Source organism: Lucilia sericata, unplaced genomic scaffold, assembly GCF_015586225.1.
Source record: "Lucilia sericata isolate MDLA Ls3-8-SP2 unplaced genomic scaffold, ASM1558622v1 Contig000296F_arrow, whole genome shotgun sequence".
Classification (NCBI taxonomy): domain Eukaryota; kingdom Metazoa; phylum Arthropoda; class Insecta; order Diptera; family Calliphoridae; genus Lucilia; species Lucilia sericata.
Window position 1 is genome coordinate 254,503 of NW_023994321.1, and position 20,412 is coordinate 274,914.

At 32.6% G+C, this 20,412-nt stretch overlaps 1 protein-coding gene across 2 annotated transcripts in view; it reads right to left on the minus strand.

The window, feature by feature from the left end:
- Positions 1-434: 434 nt before the first annotated feature.
- Positions 435-20,412, minus strand: part of LOC119603362 (facilitated trehalose transporter Tret1-2 homolog) — a 32,777-nt gene continuing 12,799 nt past the window's right edge. Inside the window, exons 1-7 of one of the 2 annotated variants that reach the window (XM_037955369.1) lie at positions 18,508-18,932; positions 13,702-13,816; positions 13,487-13,636; positions 8,747-8,803; positions 8,480-8,608; positions 8,169-8,413; positions 435-1,821 (exon numbers count right to left, since the gene is read on the minus strand). In XM_037955369.1, coding sequence (XP_037811297.1) covers positions 1,048-1,821; positions 8,169-8,413; positions 8,480-8,608; positions 8,747-8,803; positions 13,487-13,636; positions 13,702-13,816; positions 18,508-18,552 — 1,515 coding nt within the window. In that variant the 5' untranslated portion in view covers positions 18,553-18,932 and the 3' untranslated portion in view covers positions 435-1,047. Of the gene's footprint in view, positions 1,822-8,168; positions 8,414-8,479; positions 8,609-8,746; positions 8,804-13,486; positions 13,637-13,701; positions 13,817-18,507; positions 18,933-20,412 lie in introns of those variants that run through there. The other variant, XM_037955370.1, reaches the window with a different exon arrangement.

The following is a 20,412-nucleotide window of genomic DNA, read 5'->3' on the forward strand; positions in this document are numbered from 1 at the left end:
TCTATAGTCTAGTCTATAGTCTAGTCTATAGTCTAGTCTATAGTCTAGTCTATAGTCTAGTCTATAGTCTAGTCTATAGTCTAGTCTATAGTCTAGTCTATAGTCTAGTCTATAGTCTAGTCTATAGTCTAGTCTATAGTCTACTCTATAGTCTAGTCTATAGTCTAGTCTATAGTCTAGTCTATAGTCTAGCCTACAGTCTAGTCTATAGTCTAGTCTATAGTCTACTCTATAGTCTAGTCTATAGTCTAGTCTATAGTCTAGTCTATAGTCTAGCCTACAGTCTAGTCTATAGTCTAGTCTATAGTCTAGTCTATAGTCAACAGTACTTGACAAAAACTCATTAAATTATTATTTTTCGTTTTTTTTCCAAAATAAAAATTCCTTTATTTTTACAAATTCAATATTCATATTAATAAGTAAATATAATTAATAACTTTTACATAGTTTTTTTTGTTCTTTCTAAAATTTGTTCACTAAACAATAAACTTAAAAATAGTGTAAATATTTGCACATTACAGTTTGTTATTGTTGTTTTTTTTTTAATAAATTAATAAATAACAAAAATAAACATACGTTAATATTTCAACAAAAAATTATAAAATAATAAATAACTTAAAAAGTAACAACAAAAAAATTAATTCCATAATAAAATAAATTTAAACAAGACAACTAATTTGTATTTTACTACAGATTAAGTAAATATGTATTTTTTTAAACAAAATGTTAACAATCATTTGGAAAATTTTTTTTAAATTTTAAAAATCATTGTAAATTCATAAATTAAAAAATTTATTTGTTAACTTCCTTAATGTTTTATTACGTATACCAAGTAAACTTAACTATTTCCGATTTAGTAGGGAGGTTTCATTTTATAAACTAAACATTTTTTTCAATATATTTCATTTGTAGTTTGGTGTTAAGCTGTTTTATATACAAATTAAAAATTTATCTAAACTATAGACTACAAGAAACTTTAAATTACATAAATTATTACAACTAAAACAAAATAAAATAATAACTAAATTATCTCTGCCTGTCATTAGTTTATTTATCACCGCCCAACCACATTTGAATTTGGGCAGAACTTTTGCCTTTTGTCTCCAACACCATTGTGTAGACATAAATGGTGGCGATAAGCATGCATAAGGCAAAGAACCAAAAAGTCATATCGGAACCCCAGGCGGTGATCATGGAACCAAAAGTTTTTGTCACACAAAATACCGAAAACCAATTGGACATGACCGTAAGAGCCACAGCAGTGGCTTTAACATCAGGCAAAAATAGTTCACCCATCATTAGCCAGGGCACTGGACCATAACCCACCGAAAAGGTTACCATAAACAAGACCACACAGAGTAGTGGTAACCAGCCCAAAGAAGAAACGTCTTTACCGTTATCCTTCATATTGAAATAAGCACCCAAAATGACCAAACAAATGGTTACAATGGTACTACTGAAAAGCAACAAAGATTTACGTCCAGCTCTTTCAATCATAAAGGACGAGGCCAAAGTCATAACGACCTGAACAAAACCCACAATAATTGAACAGATTGAAGGATCTAAAGTACTGCCGGCTGACTGGAAAATAGGTACTGTATAAAAGATGACCGCATTGACGCCTGAAAACTGCTGAAAGAACATGAGCAGCATAGAGATGATCAGACCACGACGTGCCGCAGGTATACGGAAAAGATCCATAAATGAGACATTACTACCGGCCTGATCCAATTCTGCTTGAATTTGTTGAATGGCCGAGCGTGAATCACAATAACGACCCCAGAGAAATTTAAGAGATAAAGCAGCATCACCACGACGACCCTGGAAATAGAAAGCGAGGGAAATAAAATTGTTACGATTTTCGAGTAAAAAATAAATGTTCCGATTACGGACCATGTTTTAAGACTTCTTAAAACTTCGTCAAAGAAGTAAATAGCTTTTTTAAAATAAAAAAAAATATTCTGAATATGTGGGTTAATCTCCTACGAACAATACTACTGATAAAATAGGCTATAGAATAGACTATAAAGTAGAATATAGACTAGATTATAGACTAGACTATAGACTATAGGCTAGACTATAGTCTATAGTCTAGTCTATAGACTACACTATAGACTAGACTATAGGCTACACTATAGTCTAGACTATAGACTAGACTATAGACTAGACTATAGACTAGACTATAGACTAGACTATAGACTAGACTATAGACTAGACTATAGACTAGACTATAGACTAGACTATAGACTAGACTATAGACTAGACTATAGACTAGACTATAGACTAGACTATAGACTAGACTATAGACTAGACTATAGACTAGACTATAGACTAGACTATAGACTAGACTATAGACTAGACTATAGACTAGACTATAGACTAGACTATAGACTAGACTATAGACTAGACTATAGACTAGACTATAGACTAGACTATAGACTAGACTATAGACTAGACTATAGACTAGACTATAGACTAGACTATAGACTAGACTATAGACTAGACTAGACTATAGACTAGACTATAGACTAGACTATAGACTAGACTATAGACTAGACTATAGACTAGACTATAGACTAGACTATAGACTAGACTATAGACTAGACTATAGACTAGACTATAGACTAGACTATAGACTAGACTATAGACTAGACTATAGACTAGACTATAGACTAGACTATAGACTAGACTATAGACTAGACTATACTATAGACTAGACTATAGACTAGACTATAGACTAGACTATAGACTAGACTATAGACTAGACTATAGACTAGACTATAGACTAGACTATAGACTAGACTATAGACTAGACTATAGACTAGACTATAGACTAGACTATAGACTAGACTATAGACTAGACTATAGACTAGACTATAGACTAGACTATAGACTAGACTATAGACCAATCGCAGGGGACAAGCCCTCATGGATTTCTTTAATACTAAAGACTTGATAACATTGAACTTAGGTAATAAAGCTACCTTCGTCAATAGAATCAGAGAAGAAGTATTAGATATAACTATATGTTCAGAAGAGCTTATAAACGAAATTCAGGATTGGAGAGTTTCGGACGAGCACTCCTTTTCTGATCATCGGTACATAAGATTCAAAATACTAAGGCCACCACCAAAGCCGATAAAGTTTCGGAATAAGTCTAAAACTAATTGGACAATGTTCGGGGCCTTACTAAAGAACCGTTTAGGTCAGGATACTTTTCAATGTCGAAATAAAGAGGATATAGATGCCAAAGTGGAAACGTTCACAAGTGCCCTGGTTGAATCGTTCGAGGACAGCTGCCCTCTGCGAGAGCGGAGATCTGCCCAGGAAAAACCCTGGGTAACTGGGGAGATCCGGAACCTTGGGAAGACTCTTCGCAAACTATTTAACCGGGCACGGCGTAAAAAGACCGCAGTATACTGGGATGAGTATCGTAATAAACTTGGTGAATATAAGAAAATCGTTCGAAAAGCCAAACGAGACTCCTGGAAACTTTTCTGTGAACAGGTAGATAGCGTAAATGACGTATCGAAGATAAAAAAATTCCTATCCAAAACTCATGTCCAACCGGAATCTATGATCGATGACACGGGCAGGAGGCTTGAGGATATGGAGGAGACAATGAAACTCCTAATGGATTCTCATTTCCCACCCGGTATATCGAATAACATAGATGAACCGATATTGGAGGAAGGGGAGGGTAACACGGAAATAGTTATTACAACTGACATGGTTAAAGGGGCAATCAAGAGCTTTGCTCCCTATAAAGCTGCAGGGCCGGATGGAATTTTCCCGGCACTTTTGCAGATGGAGGCGGGACTGGTTTCCGTACATCTGTCACAGATATTCACTGCATGCTTAAAATTGGCATATACCCCAGTTAAATGGCAGGGTGCAAAGGTAATATTTATACCCAAACCAGGGAAACCTAGCTATGCGACACCTAAGTCCTATCGACCGATAAGTCTTACGTCCTTCCTACTTAAAACCTTGGAACGGATAGTCGATAGCATGGTTAAAAGCAGCATACCATACAATGACCTTAAATATAAGCAGCATGCTTATGTAAAGGGACGATCGGTGGAAACCGCTTTAAATGAAGTTGTCCACTACATAAGTGAATCTTTCGATAGCAAACTGTATACACTGGCAGTATGCATTGACATCGAAGGCGCTTTCAATAACGTGCACACTGATACCCTTATCCAATCCCTAGACCAGTTTTATGTTGACCGGGTGCTCCGTAACTGGATCAACTACATGCTAAGGAACAGATGGATAAGCTGCGAGATGTACGATATAACTATCAGGAAACAGGTATTTCGCGGTATACCACAGGGTGGCATTTTGTCACCTTTACTCTGGGTCACCACGATTAATAGCCTCCTAAGGACCCTAACCGAGAAAGGACTTAGACCTGTCTGCTATGCAGACGATGTCGTAATACTTTTAAAGGGAAAGGATCCAAATTACTTGTGTAGAAGAGCTGAGGAGGCTCTGAATACGGCCTTGAGCTGGGCTCAACCGAGAGGCCTCAATGTTAACCCGGCGAAGACGGAAATCTGTCTTTTCACAAGAAAGACAAAAATTTCTACATATACTGAACCTTGCTTCTTGGGCAAGAAGATACCGGTGACAGACAAAGTTAAGTACTTAGGTGTAATACTTGACCGGAAATTAAAATGGAGACACCACATAGAGGATAGGATCAACAAGGCACATCGGTGCTGGGCGATATGTAGGAGAACCATAGGCATGAAATGGGGTCTTAGTCCTACTATGACAAATTGGCTTTATAAAAGTGTAATTAGACCAATTCTAGCTTATGCTTCAATAATTTGGTGGAGTGCTTTGGACAAAAAGTGTAATATCAAACTACTGCAGGGAGTTCAGCGTACATGCTGCTTGGGTATAAGTGGTGCCATGTGTACTACTTCAACCAAGGCTCTGGAAACGTTGCTAGATATTCCACCCATTGAAACATATATAAGATATGAGGCGGCGCTTACAGCCGAACGGCTCTTTACTTTAGGCGAACTGGCCAAAAACGGTTATAGGACACGTCATCAATGTATACTGGACACATTGGAAGGTTATACACATTCATCGGACGTGCCTGATCGCATACCAGACACTGAATATGTCGGAAACTTTGAAACGCTAATCCCAGATAGAATGTCTTGGTCAAGCGGAACATTAGAGCAAATACCAGTAGGAATCCGTTGCTACACGGATGGCTCTAAATTAGGGGACAAAGTGGGTCTGGGGTTCTATATTGAAGACCCAGAAACAGAAATATACCACCGTTTACCTAATCATAACACAAGCTTCCAGGCAGAAGTACGAGCAATAACGGAATGTGTAAATTGGATTAGAATAAATATGGCGCCCACAGGGCTTAATATATTTACCGACAGCCAGAAGGCAATTTGTGCGATATCAGGTGATAGAATTAAATCTAAGACTGTATTGGATTGTAAGAAAGCTTTAACTGAATACTCTCCCAGAGGTAAGGTTCACATCATATGGGTACCAGGCCACTCGGGAGTAGTCGGCAACGAAAGGGCGAATGTAATAGCTTTAAAGGGAAGGGAGCTCGATGTAGTTAACCTGACAAACGCAAAACCATTCGACGCAACAAAAGCTGAATTAAAAATATGGATGAGAGAATCCCATAAGGCCTCTTGGAATAATGAAACGGTGGGTAGAACCACAAAGATTCTATGGGGTGACCCTGATGAGAGCAAGACGAGAAATCTTCTCAAAATGAGCAAGTCTGAGGTTAGTATGATGGTACGTATTCTCAGTGGACACACAGGATTACGAGCACATCTATACAAAATTGGACGTGCGAATTCAGACGAATGTAGAGCATGTGGAGAGGACAGTGAAACTCTGGAGCACTTTCTTTGCCATTGTCAGGCATTCGTCGAAGTTAGATCCAAGTACCTTGGAAGTGATGTTATTCCAGAAATAACATTCTTAACCAACACCGATTGGAAGATTCTTAGGAATTACGTCCAGGAAACTGAGTTTCTGAACATGGAAAAATAATACATTCAGTGAACAATTTTTTTTTTTTTTTTTTTTTTTTTTTTTTTTTTCTTGAATTGGAGCGCACAACAGGCCCGATAGTGGCCTAGGTGTATTTCTTCGGATTTGATGTAGTATACATCCTCCTATCAACCTACCTACCTACCATAGACTAGACCATAGACTAGACTATAGACTAGACTATAGACTAGACTATAGACTAGACTATAGACTAGACTATAGACTAGACTATAGACTAGACTATAGACTAGACTATAGACTCGATTGTAGACTAGACTGTAGACTAGACTATAGACTAGACTATAGACTAGACTATAGACTAGACATTAGACAAGACAATAGACAAGACTATGGACTAGAATATAGACTTGACTATGGACTAGACTGCTGACTGAACTGAAAGTTGTAATATTCTTAATCACCGAAATTACCTTCTTCAATAATAGACTATAGATTAGACTATAGACTAGACTATAGACTAGACTATAGACTAGACTATAGACTAGACTATAGACTAGACTATAGACTAGACTATAGACTAGACTATAGACTAGACTATAGACTAGACTATAGACTAGACTATAGACTAGACTATAGACTAGACTATAGACTAGACTATAGACTAGACTATAGACTAGACTATAGACTAGACTATAGACTAGACTATAGACTAGACTATAGACTAGACTATAGACTAGACTATAGACTAGACTATAGACTAGACTATAGACTAGACTATAGACTAGACTATAGACTAGACTAGACTAGACTAGACTATAGACTAGACTATAGACTAGACTATAGACTAGACTATAGACTAGACTATAGACTAGACTATAGACTAGACCATAGACTAGACTATAGACTAGACTATAGACTAGACTATAGACTAGACTATAGACTAGACTATAGACTAGACTATAGACTAGACTATAGACTAGACTATAGACTAGACTATAGACTAGACTATAGACTAGACTATAGACTAGACTATAGACTAGACTATAGACTAGACTATAGACTAGACTATAGACTAGACTATAGACTAGACTATAGACTAGACTATAGACTAGACTATAGACTAGACTATAGACTAGACTATAGACTAGACTATAGACTAGACTATAGACTAGACTATAGACTAGACTATAGACTAGACTATAGACTAGACTATAGACTAGACTATAGACTAGACTATAGACTAGACTATAGACTAGACTATAGACTAGACTATAGACTAGACTATAGACTAGACTATAGACTAGACTATAGACTAGACTATAGACTAGACTATAGACTAGACTATAGACTAGACTATAGACTAGACTATAGACTAGACTATAGACTAGACTATAGACTAGACTATAGACTAGACTATAGACTAGACTATAGACTAGACTATAGACTAGACTATAGACTAGACTATAGACTAGACTATAGACTAGACTATAGACTAGACTATAGACTAGACTATAGACTAGACTATAGACTAGACTATAGACTAGACTAGACTAGACTATAGACTAGACTATAGACTAGACTATAGACTAGACTATAGACTAGACTATAGACTAGACTATAGACTAGACTATAGACTAGACTATAGACTGGACTATAGACTAGACTATAGACTAGACTATAGACTAGACTATTAGACTATAGACTAGACTATAGACTAGACTATAGACTAGACTATAGACTAGACTATAGACTAGACTATAGACTAGACTATAGAGACACTAGACTAGACTATTAGACTAGACTATAGACTAGACTATAGACTAGACTATAGACTAGACTATAGACTAGACTATAGACTAGACTATAGACTAGTACTATAGACTAGACTATAGACTAGACTATAGACTAGACTATAGACTAGACTATAGACTAGACTATAGACTAGACTATAGACTAGACTATAGACTAGACTATAGACTAGACTATAGACTAGACTTAGACTAGATATAGACTAGACTATAGCCTATAGACTAGACTATAGACTAGACATTAGACAAGACTATAGACTAGAAGACTAGAATTTAGACTTGACTATGGACTAGACTGCAGAGGACTGAACTGAAAGTTGTAATATTCTTAATCACAGAAATTACCTTCTTCAATAAATATGTTGGGGTCTCCGGCAAGAATAGCATGCCCACAAACAAAGCCAATGGCACCATCAAACACAACACACTCAATGTGGTCCAGCTGACAACAGCACCAATCAAATACACCAATAGAATGCCAAAAGTCAACATCAACTGAAACAAAGTACCCAAAGTGCCTCTTATACTATCTTCAGCAATTTCCGAAATATACATGGGAGCAACAACACAGAAACTGCCAGTAGCCAGGCCTTGAAATAGGAAAAACAATCTGTTGTTAAGAATGGTTTATAGAAGTATTTTACAACTGTGTCTACCAATAGTAAAACGTGCAAAATATAACATGCCAGCAGATTTGGCGAAAATAATGCAAATCCAGGCGACAATAAAAGGAACATCCATGGCCAAGGCGGTGTAACGTCTACCAATGGCATCAGCAACATAACCTGGTTGAAAAAGAAATAGATTTTAAAAATGTAAGTCAATAGATTTTTTTTTAGATAATACAAACCAGTTATTCACTTAGTGAATGAGTATATGGTTTGTGTTATCATATTAAGCTATATTTCAGAGTTAAAACTTACCTGTTGGTAAAGCTGCCAAAAAGGCTCCTATAGCCAGCAAGGAACTAACCCAGGTCTCTATAAAAAAAGTTAAATGTTTATTATGATTAAATAGTTATATTTTGATATTATAATCGTATGTGCGGGGAATATGTCAGTTACGTGGTGTCAACATTTCATCGAATTACTTATTATATAACTTCGTGATTACATTTCATATTTGCTAATACATTTTCAATTGTCACTATTGTATTTTGCCATTTGTTTAATTTTGCAATCTTCATGGAATTGTTATTTAATTAAATTATCAAGGTTTTTACCCTTGATTGATTTTCATATTCTATTTATTAAATGATAAAAATATACTATTCAAGTTTCATTAAATTTTTAAGTACTATTCAGATCGCAATTGACTGTGGAAAATTATAGAACTGCTCAAGATAAATTCACTTGTCTAGGTTGGGTAATGTTTAGGGGAAATATTTTCAGGAAATTATTTCTAAAAATTTCTTTTAAGGTATTTCTTTATTTTAGAAAATAACTCATTTTTACTCTATATTATGATTTTCTTTCAATTTATATATACATAGATGTTATGGATACATAGATTTCTCATTTTTGAGGCAGTTTTGTCAATAGTTCCCTTAATACTCTGATGAAGATATGCCGTTATCAACTTTCAACAAAGTAATCTAAAAAACTTTCCACTTATTTAATAGGTATTAAATAATTTTTGGCACAATTTGTTTAACCCAAAGTATTTGTTTATTTATCTGCAATTTCCTATGTCGAATGCAGATAAAAATTAAATGACTAATTAATTTGGACGCCTTAAGTTGGTGACGTTGATTTGAACCTTTGGACCGATATCAATGTAGTAACAATAATCAAGCATTTCTATATGTATTTTATGTCTGATATATTCAACTTCTAACCTTCAAAGTACTTATTTACATTCAGATTCAGATCTCGTAAATAAGAAATTTACGATTTTTGATTCTAAATCTAATAGTTTGCCATGCTTACCTGGTAATTTCGCCAAGTGTTAATTGGGATTTCAATGTAACCTATGACAAATTTTAAGATTCTGGCTCTAATAGTTTCCTAGATATACGATTTTTTTGTATCATATGGGGGCTTGGCACCTCCCATATGAATTAACGCCCTTTTTTCTCAATGTTCTTCTTAAAAAATTTGATAATTCTACTTCTAATAGTTTTCCAGATAAAATAATTTCTATATTTAATTTATATGGAAGATGCCACGCCCCTATTGCTAGTCGAATAATTTATTATCCAAATGTTTACATGGATGTCAAAGTTGTTCTTACAAAATTTGGGGATTTAATATCAATTAGTTTCTCAGATATAACAATTTTTGTATGAGGTGTCATGCCCCCTATAGATAGTCCGCTAATTGTATCCCCAAATTGTTCTTGTAAAATTTTATGATTCTAGCTCTAACAGTTTCCCAAATGAATTTCTGTATTTAATTCATATGGAAGATGACACGCCCCTTATTGCTAGTCCGCCCATTTTTTGTCCTTGATATTCATGTTGCTACTAAATTGGCTCCGAAAGAAATTTGAGGACTCAAGTGTTAGAGTTTCTGAGATATGCAACTTTAAATACTTATTTTGTATGTCAGGAAAATTGTTCCAGCCGTTTAGCCGTCGAGAAATTTTTGTCCGTCTGAATGTTTGTTTAAAAATTTTTTCTGAAGATATCTTTAGAAGTCAAATAATTCTGTCAGGCATTCTATCGAGAAGTTTCCTTTTTAAAATCGGTCCACAAATAACGGAAATATAAGCAGAATTCCTAAAACAATAACAGATTTTGTCGCAATACTTTCCATCCAGAGATAAAAACGGCTTTTTGGTCGCTTAGTGGGATGTGAGTGGGATATGTAGCGAATTTCATCCCTATCGTAAAATATTGGTTTCAAAAGTTGGGTCATTTAACATGAAATCCCCATATATATATATATAAAAACTAGGTATTGAAGAATATCCGAAGCACTATAACTTGTTAAAGTAGCAAGAGGACTGAAATCGTAAGCTAATTTTACACATGAATATACCTTAAACCCGAGATTCGAAATCTGTCGATTGGTATACTTTAAGAAGGGTGTGAGATCAAATTGTTGTTCATTACCAATACCATCACATCCGGTTATGCATATTTAATACTAATAGTTTTTAAATTAAACTGATTCATAATTTCGGAAATACCTTAAGAGCCACTAAACAATTCAGTTTTAACACTTACAAAACTATTTGTATTAGAGGTTATAAACGATTTCTTTCTTCCAACTAGGCGCCCTAAAACATAAATATTTGTTTAATTTGTGTTTATTTTTACCCTAGTATTCTATTTACATACTTCAAACATTAATTGAAATTAAAAATTAAGATTTTTTTGCGATAAATCAACACTTCACTTAACACATTACCAATGATTCAGTTAGAAAAAGTCGTACGTAAATCATAAACACGCGTTGCAATAGTGTTGCATGTTATTTACGGCAAAGTACTATAATTTGAAGTGTTCACACATGTCAGTGGAAAACTAAAAGAATGAGTTCTTTAAAAAAATACTAAGTTCCAATAGATTTCATGGAAGTATGCATAACTTTAATACTCTGTTTAATAGTTAAATAATAGTAACACTAGAATTGCATTACGTTAATTTAATATAAAAGAAAATTATAGTTTAATGTATAAAGTATGCATGTATGTATATGTGTACTACGGTAGTAATGAAAAATCCAAAACGAGCAAATTTATTTATTTAATATCAAGTTTACATTTATAACATCATCCACAATTCAACACAACTCAAGTGCAAGTATAAGGGAACTTAACACTTCTGCAAACAAAACTCATCAATTGCAATACTGTACAGTTCAAATCCTAGAAATTTTATTTGGACTGTGATTTAAAAAAAATCGAACAAAAACAATTATGAAAGTATAGACGGCCATAACCGACTATGTACGGATGTTTAATGTGGGGGCTAGGACCGATCGTCATGGAAAGTTTATAGAAGAGTTCATAAGAAACTAATGATCTTTTTTATAGAAAGGTTAATCAGAGATTGATGATATTTTCTTAGTAAGGTTGATAAGAGATTGATGATCTTTTCTATAGAAGAGATGATCAGAGACTGATGATCTTTTTATAGAAAAATTGATCAGAGGCTAATGATCTTTTCTACAGAAAAGGTAATCGGAGAATGATGATATTTTCTATAGAAAAGTTGATCAGAAACTGATAATATATTCTTAAGAGAAGGTGATAGAAGAATTCATATGAAACTCATGATTTTTTCAATAGAAATGATGATGATCTTTTTATAGAAAGATTGTTAAGAGATTGATGATCTTTTCAATAGAAAAGTTGATCGGAGAATGATGATCTTTTCTATAGAAAAGTTGATCAGAGAATGATGATATTTTTTATAGAAAAGTTGATCGGAGAATGATGATCTTTTCTATAGAAAGGTTGATCAGGGAATGATGATCTCTTCTATAGAAAAGTTGATCAGAGACTGATGATCTTTTGTATAGAAAAGTTGATCAGAAACTGATGATCTTTTATATAGAAAAGATGATCAGAGACTGATGATCTTATCTATAGAAAAGTTGATCAGAGACTGATGATCTTTTCTATAGAAAAGTTGATCAGAGACTGATGATCTTTTCTATAGAAAAGTTGATCAGAGACTAATGATCTTATCTATAGAAAAGTTGATTAGAGACTGATGATCTTTTCTATAGAAAAGTTGATCAGAGACTGATGATCATTTCTATAGAAAAGATGATCAGAGACTTATGCTCTTTTCTATAGTAAAGATGATCAGAGACTGATGATCTTTTCTATAGAAAAGTTGATCAGAGACTGATGATCTTTTGTATAGAAAAGTTGATCAGAGACTGATGATCTTTTGTATAGAAAAGTTGATCAGAGACTGATGATCTTTTGTATAGAAAAGTTGATCAGAGACTGATGATCTTTTCTATAGAAAAGTTGATCAGAGACTGATGATCTTTTCTATAGAAAAGTTGATCAGAGACTAATGATCTTTACTCTAGAAAAGTTGGTCAGAGATTGATGATCTTTTCCATAGAAAAGTTTCTAAAGAAACTGATGATCTTTTCTAGGGAAAAGTTAATAAGAATCTGATGAACTTTTTCTATAGAAAAGTTCATCAGAAACTGATGATCTTTCTTAATTAGAAGTTGGTCACAAACTGACGATTTTTTATAAAAAAGTTAATCTGAAACGGATGATGTTGTCTATAGAAAATTGATAAGAAACTGACGATCTCTTTTACAGGAATCAGGAACTAATGATCTTTTCTTAAGAAAATTTTCTCAGAAACTGGTGATCTTTGGAATACTTTTTCTTAATCAAAAACTGATGTCCTTTTCGAAAGGAAAATGGATTAGTAAATGATAATCTTTTCTATAGAAAATTTGATCAGAAACAGGTGATCTTTTCTATAAATACAATTTGCTAGAATTACTTTTGATAATTTACAAAATTGGAGTAATACTGATTCTCTCCAATAAAATAGTGTAGGGTATAATAATGTGTAATCACTTGAAAAGTATTTACAAACAAAAGTTTCTATGTAATACTTTAATTGAGGCATTGAAATCATTATAGTATTTGGTTGACACTTGAAAATTTAATCACAGTTAAATTGAACAATAAATTTATTTTTGTTCATATTTTCCGCATTAATGCATTTGACTTACGTTGGCTTAGCGTCAATTGTAATTCTGACGTATTAGTATCGGTTGAATTACTAACTGTTGTATTTGTACTCGTATCAGGAGCACTGATTTGTGGTAGAACGGGTGAGGTCCAGGCAAGTGCTGTACCCGCTGAGACGGCACCAAGACACACTGTAAAAAGTAGTGGTGATATATTATTTGAGGTTTTTATTATGCTTTAGTTTTCCACAACTCACCTATCAGGGCAGCCACATATTGCATTTTCTTAGAAGTTTTAACCACGCCATCTTGGAGTGGATCATACAGCATGGGATTGCGGGCATTTGGATCACTATCTTCCTGGCTGACAGTCTGTAAAATAAAAATAATAAATTATTATCTTGATAATTTAAACAAGAAATAAATTAAAAATTCTTAATTTTTTTGAACTATACCACTGTGCATATTTGTTTATTTAAATTAACAATTTGCTAAAAAAGAAATCTAAACTAATTTATATTTTTGCTTCCTCCTAAGTACTTCCTTCTTTTTTAATTTCTTTTAAATCGATTAAGAAACAATGAAATTCTTTAAAACATTTTTTTTTATAAAAAATAACAAATTTCGGACTTTGTTCTTTAATTTTAAAAGTTCAAGTTTACTTGTTTTGTTATTTTCTTAAAATAAATTTTCAAAAAATACACACAATTTTAAGATAAAAAGAAAATTGCTTCTGTCTAAGGTATGCACAACAACAACAACGAAAACAACAATAATATTAAATAAAAAAAAAAACAATGATGTTTTGTACCACTGTAATGTCTAATTTTAAAACAAATTGTTGGCGTATTGCACGTGCTGAAAATAACAACAAAAACAAGACAGAAAGAGAGAGATAGAGACAGTGAAAAAATCTTATACGTCAGTGACTAAATGGCGCCAAAGTTTTAAATATTTTCAAAATTTTTTATTTAAAGGAACTGAAGTAAACAATATTTTTAAAATTTTAATTAAAGAAATTACATAGAATTTTTTTATTTATTTAATATTTTTTTAAAATAATATAAATTTTGCATAATTTTTAATCTGCCGTATCTTTTTAATTTTATTTTTGTTGTTGTTTTTTTTTTTTGTCTTTTTCTTCGCAATTTTATTTGGCTTTAGTCCATGTACGCAATAATAGATAAAACTTAAATTGTGGTGTTTTCTTGGTGACAATTTTTTATTCGTCACAATTATTTAACACTTGCGACAACCGTTTGTATGTCTATTTATTTTAAAAATTATGAGTAATTCTTTTTAAATTAGATCAAACTTGTACACTTTTTAATTGCTGAGACTAAAACTTTTATCAAGCTAATGCGTAATTTTTTGGAGTTTTATAAAATTAATTCTTATTCTTACAATTAAATTATTACAAAGAATGAATGAAAAAAGGCGCTTTAAAACCGTTTCGTTGAATTTAAAAAAAAAAGCTTATTTGATTCAGAATTTTTTGCGAAATAGTTATCAAAACATATTATTAAATTGGATTGCATATCTAGAATGAAACGATTTGCATCTATATTAAGAGGATGCTTTCTTTTTTAACAAAACTTAAAACAAAACTTTTTCTTAAATCGTATACAGTGGGTTAAAAGTAATCTGAATAGGCCAAAATCAAATTATTTATTTTTTTTTTTTGGTTTTTTCCTTTTCCTCGTCTAGAATTTAATATAGTTCTAGTTCAGTTCTACTACAGTTCTAGTTCAGTTCTAGTTCAGTTCTAGTTCAGTTCTAGTTCAGTTCTAGTTCAGTTCTAGTTCAGTTCTAGTTCAGTTCTAGTTCAGTTCTAGTTCAGTTCTAGTTCAGTTCTAGTTCAGTTCTAGTTCAGTTCTAGTTCAGTTCTAGTTCAGTTCTAGTTCAGTTCTAGTTCAGTTCTAGTTCAGTTCTCAGTTCTAGTCAGTTAGTTTCTAGTTCAGTTCTAGTTCAGTTCTAGTTCAGTTCTAGTTTCAGTTCTAGTTCAGTCTAGTTCAGTTCTAGTTCAGTTCTAGTTCAGTTCTAGTTCAGTTCCTAGTTCAGTTCTAGTTCAGTTCTAGTTCAGTTCTAGTTCAGTTCTAGTTCAGTTCTAGTTCAGTTCTAGTTTCAGTTCTAGTTCAGTTCTAGTTCAGTTCTAGTTCAGTTCTAGTTTCAGTTCTAGTTCCAGTTCTAGGTTCAAGTTCTAGTTCAGTTCTAGTTCAGTTCTAGTTCAGTTCTAGTTACAGTTCTAGTTCAGTTCTAGTTCAGTTCTAGTTCAGTTCCTAGTTGCAAGTTCTGTTGCAGTTATAGTTCAGTTCTAGTTCAAAGTTCTAGTTCAGTTCTAGTTCAAGTTCTAGTTCAGTCTAGTTCAGTTCTAGTTCAGTTCTAGTTCAGTTCCTAGTTCAGTTCTAGTTCAGTTCTAGTTCAGTTCTAGTTCAGTTTCTAGTGTCAGTTCTAAGTTCAGTTCTAGTTCAGTTCTATTCAGTTCTAAGTTCAGTTCTAGTTCATTCTAGTCAAGTTCTAGTTCAGTTCTAGTTCAGTTCTAGTTCAGTTCTAGTTCAGTTCTAGTTCCGTTCTAGTTCAGTTCTAGTTCAGTTCTAGTTCAGTTCTAGTTCAGTTCTAGTTCAGTTCTAGTTCAGTTCTAGTTCAGTTCTAGTACAGTTCTAGTACAGTTCTAGTTCAGTTCTAGTTCAGTTCTAGTTCAGTTCTAGTTCAGTTCTAGTTCAGTTCTAGTTCAGTTCTAGTTCAGTTCTAGTTCAGTTCTAGTTCAGTTCTAGTTCAGTTCTAGTTCGGTTCTAGTTCAGTTCTAGTTCAGTTCTAGTTCAGTTCTAGTTCAGTTCTAGTTCAGTTCTAGTTCAGTTCTAGTTCAGTTCTAGTTCAGTTCTAGTTCAGTTCTAGTTCAGTTCTAGTTCAGTTCTAGTTCAGTTCTAGTTCAGTTCTAGTTCAGTTCTAGTTCAGTTCTAGTTCAGTTCTAGTTCAGTTCTAGTTCAGTTCTAGTTCAGTTCTAGTTCAGTTCTAGTTCAGTTCTAGTTCAGTTCTAGTTCAGTTCTAGTTCAGTTCTAGTTCAGTTCTAGTTCGTTCTAGTTCTAGTTCTAGTTCAGTTCTAGTTCAGTTTAGTTAGTTCTAGTCATTCTAGTTCAGTTCTAGTTCAGTTCTAGTCAGTTCTAGTTCAGTTCTAGTTCAGTTCTAGTTCAGTTCTAGTTCAGTTCTAGTTCAGTTCTAGTTCAGTTCTAGTTCAGTTCTAGTTCAGTTCTAGTTCAGTTCTAGTTCAGTTCTAGTTCTAGTTCGTTCTAGTTTCAGTTCTAGTTCAGTTCTAGTTCAGTTCTAGTTCAGTTCTAGTTCAGTTCTAGTTCAGTTCTAGTTCTAGTCAGTTCTAGTTCAGTTCTAGTTCAGTCTAGTTCAGTTCTAGTTCTGTTCTAGTTCTGTTCTAGTTCTAGTTCTGTTCTAGTTAAGTTCTAGTTCAGTTCTAGTTCAGTTCTAGTTCAGTTCTAGTTCAGTTCTAGTTCAGTTCAGTTCAGTTCTAGTTCAGTTCTAGTTCAGTTCTAGTTCAGTTCTAGTTCAGTTCTAGTTCAGCTCTAGTTCAGTTGTAGTTCAGTTCTAGTTCAGTTCTAGTTTAGTTCTAGTTCAGTTCTAGTTCAGTTCTAGTTCAGTTCTAGTTCAGTTCTAGTTCAGTTCTAGTTCAGTTCTAGTTCAGTTCTAGTTCAGTTCTAGTTCAGTTCTAGTTCAGTTCTAGTTCAGTTCTAGTTCAGTTCTAGTTCAGTTCTAGTTCAGTTCTAGTTCAGTTCTAGTTCAGTTCTAGTTCAGTTCTAGTTCAGTTCTAGTTCAGTTCTAGTTCAGTTCTAGTTCAGTTCTAGTTCAGTTCTAGTTCAGTTCTAGTTCAGTTCTAGTTCAGTTCTAGTTCAGTTCTAGTTCAGTTCTTGTTCAGTTCTAGTTCAGCTCTAGTTCAGTTGTAGTTCAGTTCTAGTTCAGTTCTAGTTTGGTTCTAGTTCAGTTCTAGTTTATTTTTGTCTTTCGACTAGCACTCATTGGATTACCCATACTCATAGACTGAATCATGATTTAACTAAGAGAATGGATTATGGGATGGATAATAGAGGAATTATTGTTTGTCAAAATTCTGTTAAAATCATACATCTTGCTTACATCGCAAGTGAGTGGAAAGTGCAGAACCAATTTTTAACAGTATATTAGAATGATATTAGAAGCTGTTGGACTCTTCCTTTTAGTAATTGGATTTGTAATTTTTCAGCATACTGAAATTGCTTCGGAATATTATAGCACGCTATAAATATTAGCGGATGAGATTCCGTCAAAAAATACTGATTCAAGACCAGCGACGTAATTTGGCCCACAAGACTTATTAACGTTGTGATCCTCCTAACTCCACTAAAATGTGCAATAGAAATAATATTTTTGGCATGGTTACCGACAATCCTTTCAGTTTGGGCAGTGGTTAATTGATTTTCGATAAACGAGATTTACTAGCTTTATCAATCGGGAAAGTTCGGGTTGCCTATTCATAGTTCTATTCCAATTCGGTTCTGTTTCAATTCTCGTTAAGTTCTAGTTCTATTTTAAATAAGTTATAGTTAAGATTGAATTAAGTTCTCTTTTGAACCGAAATATTGTTTATTAATAATGTGTTTATTGGTTTAAATGGTGTTAAACAAGATTATGACAATATGTATTCAAAATATTAGAATTTTAATGCTTGACTTATTATTTCGCACATTTAAACAAAAATATTTTGAAAATTAAATATTATTTTCCTACGATTTTTCTTTAGTTAAATATTTTAAATCTATTTTTAGGATCCTACAGCTGCTTTTGTAAATTAAGCAAAAAAAAAATAACTGCAAAAACAAAAAAAATAAATAAAATTTTAACAATATTATTTAATTTATAAATGTCTAACGAAAGGGGTGTGTACAAGTTCGAAAATATTCTGTAAAAGTAGGAGTGTATTCTATACATGGGGGCATGGATGGATGAATGGATGCAACAAAATTTACATAAAAATTAAAAATACATAAACAAACAAAAAATAATTAAATAAATTAATTTACCTGCCACCAACGCGCCATGGCCCGTACAACTTTGTCCGAATCCATTTTTTTTTTTTTTTTTTTGAACTTTTGATAAAATTATATAATTTTATTTAAAAAACAGACAAAAGCTCTTAAGGCAATTTTTCAAATATATTCCTTTTTTTGACAAATGTTATGTAAAATTATTTAATTTTATTTTAATATAAAATAAATTAAATTTTACTTTGATAAAGAAAGTTCGTTGAGAATTTTTTAATTATAATGAAACCCGTTTTACTTAAATTTATCAATATTTTTCAATATTCTATAACATTTTTATACAAAATTTTAGTTTAATTAACCGAACGAAAAGTTTATTTTTTAATTTATTTATTTATTTTTTTAATTATCGTGCTGCTGCCTCAATATCTGTTCAAAGACTAAATTTACTCTTCGAAAATTTTTGTTAAAAACTTTTATTTCAATTAATTTTCGAATCTTCTTCTTTTATATGCATTTTTACATTTTCTAAATAATTTTCCTTCTTCGAATTGTCTCTTAATTTATCTTCGTTTTTGTTCTGTTTATTTTATGCTTTTTTATTTTTTTATTTTCAAAATCGTAAAGATGATGCAGAAACAGAAATCTCAGAAATTGCAATGTTTTAATTTATATAAATTTTAATTCAATAGTATTTCAATTTAGTTTGTTTTTATTGTTGTCTGTGATTTACAAAAAAAGGAAGAAATAAAAAGAAATCGAAATATTTACCTCATAACAAAGTGAATTTTAATTGTTATTGACGTTAATTCATATTTATTTTAATTTACACTAAAATTCAATAAATCTTTGTGATTCATTTGAGGAGGCTGATTGGAAAATTTTGAAATCAGTTCATGAATTAATTAAATGACACAAATACGATCATGTGTTTTTGGACTACAAGTAATCCTTGTCATTTATTGTAACTTTTGAATGTGATATTATTTACTATTTCTAGTAAATCTTAAATTAGTTTGGTGATTTTTGTGACGAAATTATTTAGTTCCTTAGGCCGACACAATGAATAAAATTTTTAGGGTTTGCGGTGATTATTCATATGCTGTACCGTTTTTGAAACAATTATATTAAACAGACGAACAGACCCATAATCATATAGACACTTTTTTGATTTCTATACAAAATGAGTCGGTCGAATATACCAGAAATGTATACTTAAAATCGTTATAAGAACGATTCTATTGATAATTAGTAAAAAATATAACACTCGTCTTAGTTCAGTTCTATTTCAGTTCTAGTTCAGTTCTAGTTCAGTTCTAGTTCAGTTCTAGTTCAGTTCTAGTTCAGTTCTAGTTCAGTTCTAGTTCAGTTCTAGTTCAGTTCTAGTTCAGTTCTAGTTCAGTTCTAGTTCAGTTCTAGTTCAGTTCTAGTTCAGTTCTAGTTCAGTTCTAGTTCAGTTCTAGTTCAGTTCTAGTTCAGTTCTAGTTCAGTTCTAGTTCAGTTCTAGTCTAGTTCAGTTCTAGTTCAGTTCTAGTTCAGTTCTAGTTCAGTTCTAGTTCAGTTCTAGTTCAGTTCTAGTTCAGTTCTAGTTCAGTTCTAGTTCAGTTCTAGTTCAGTTCTAGTTCAGTTCTAGTTCAGTTCTAGTTCAGTTCTAGTTCAGTTCTAGTTCAGTTCTAGTTCAGTTCTAGTTCAGTTCTAGTTCAGTTCTAGTTCAGTTCTAGTTCTAGTTCAGTTCTAGTTCAGTTCTAGTTCAGTTCTAGTTCAGTTCTAGTTCAGTTCTAGTTCAGTTCTAGTTCAGTTCTAGTTCAGTTCTAGTTCAGTTCTAGTTCAGTTCTAGTTCAGTTCTAGTTCAGTTCTAGTTCAGTTCTAGTTCCAGTTCTAGTTCAGTTTATAGTTCAGTTCTAGTTATAGTGTATCGAAGAGTGGAGTGTTCTGTAGCAGTAC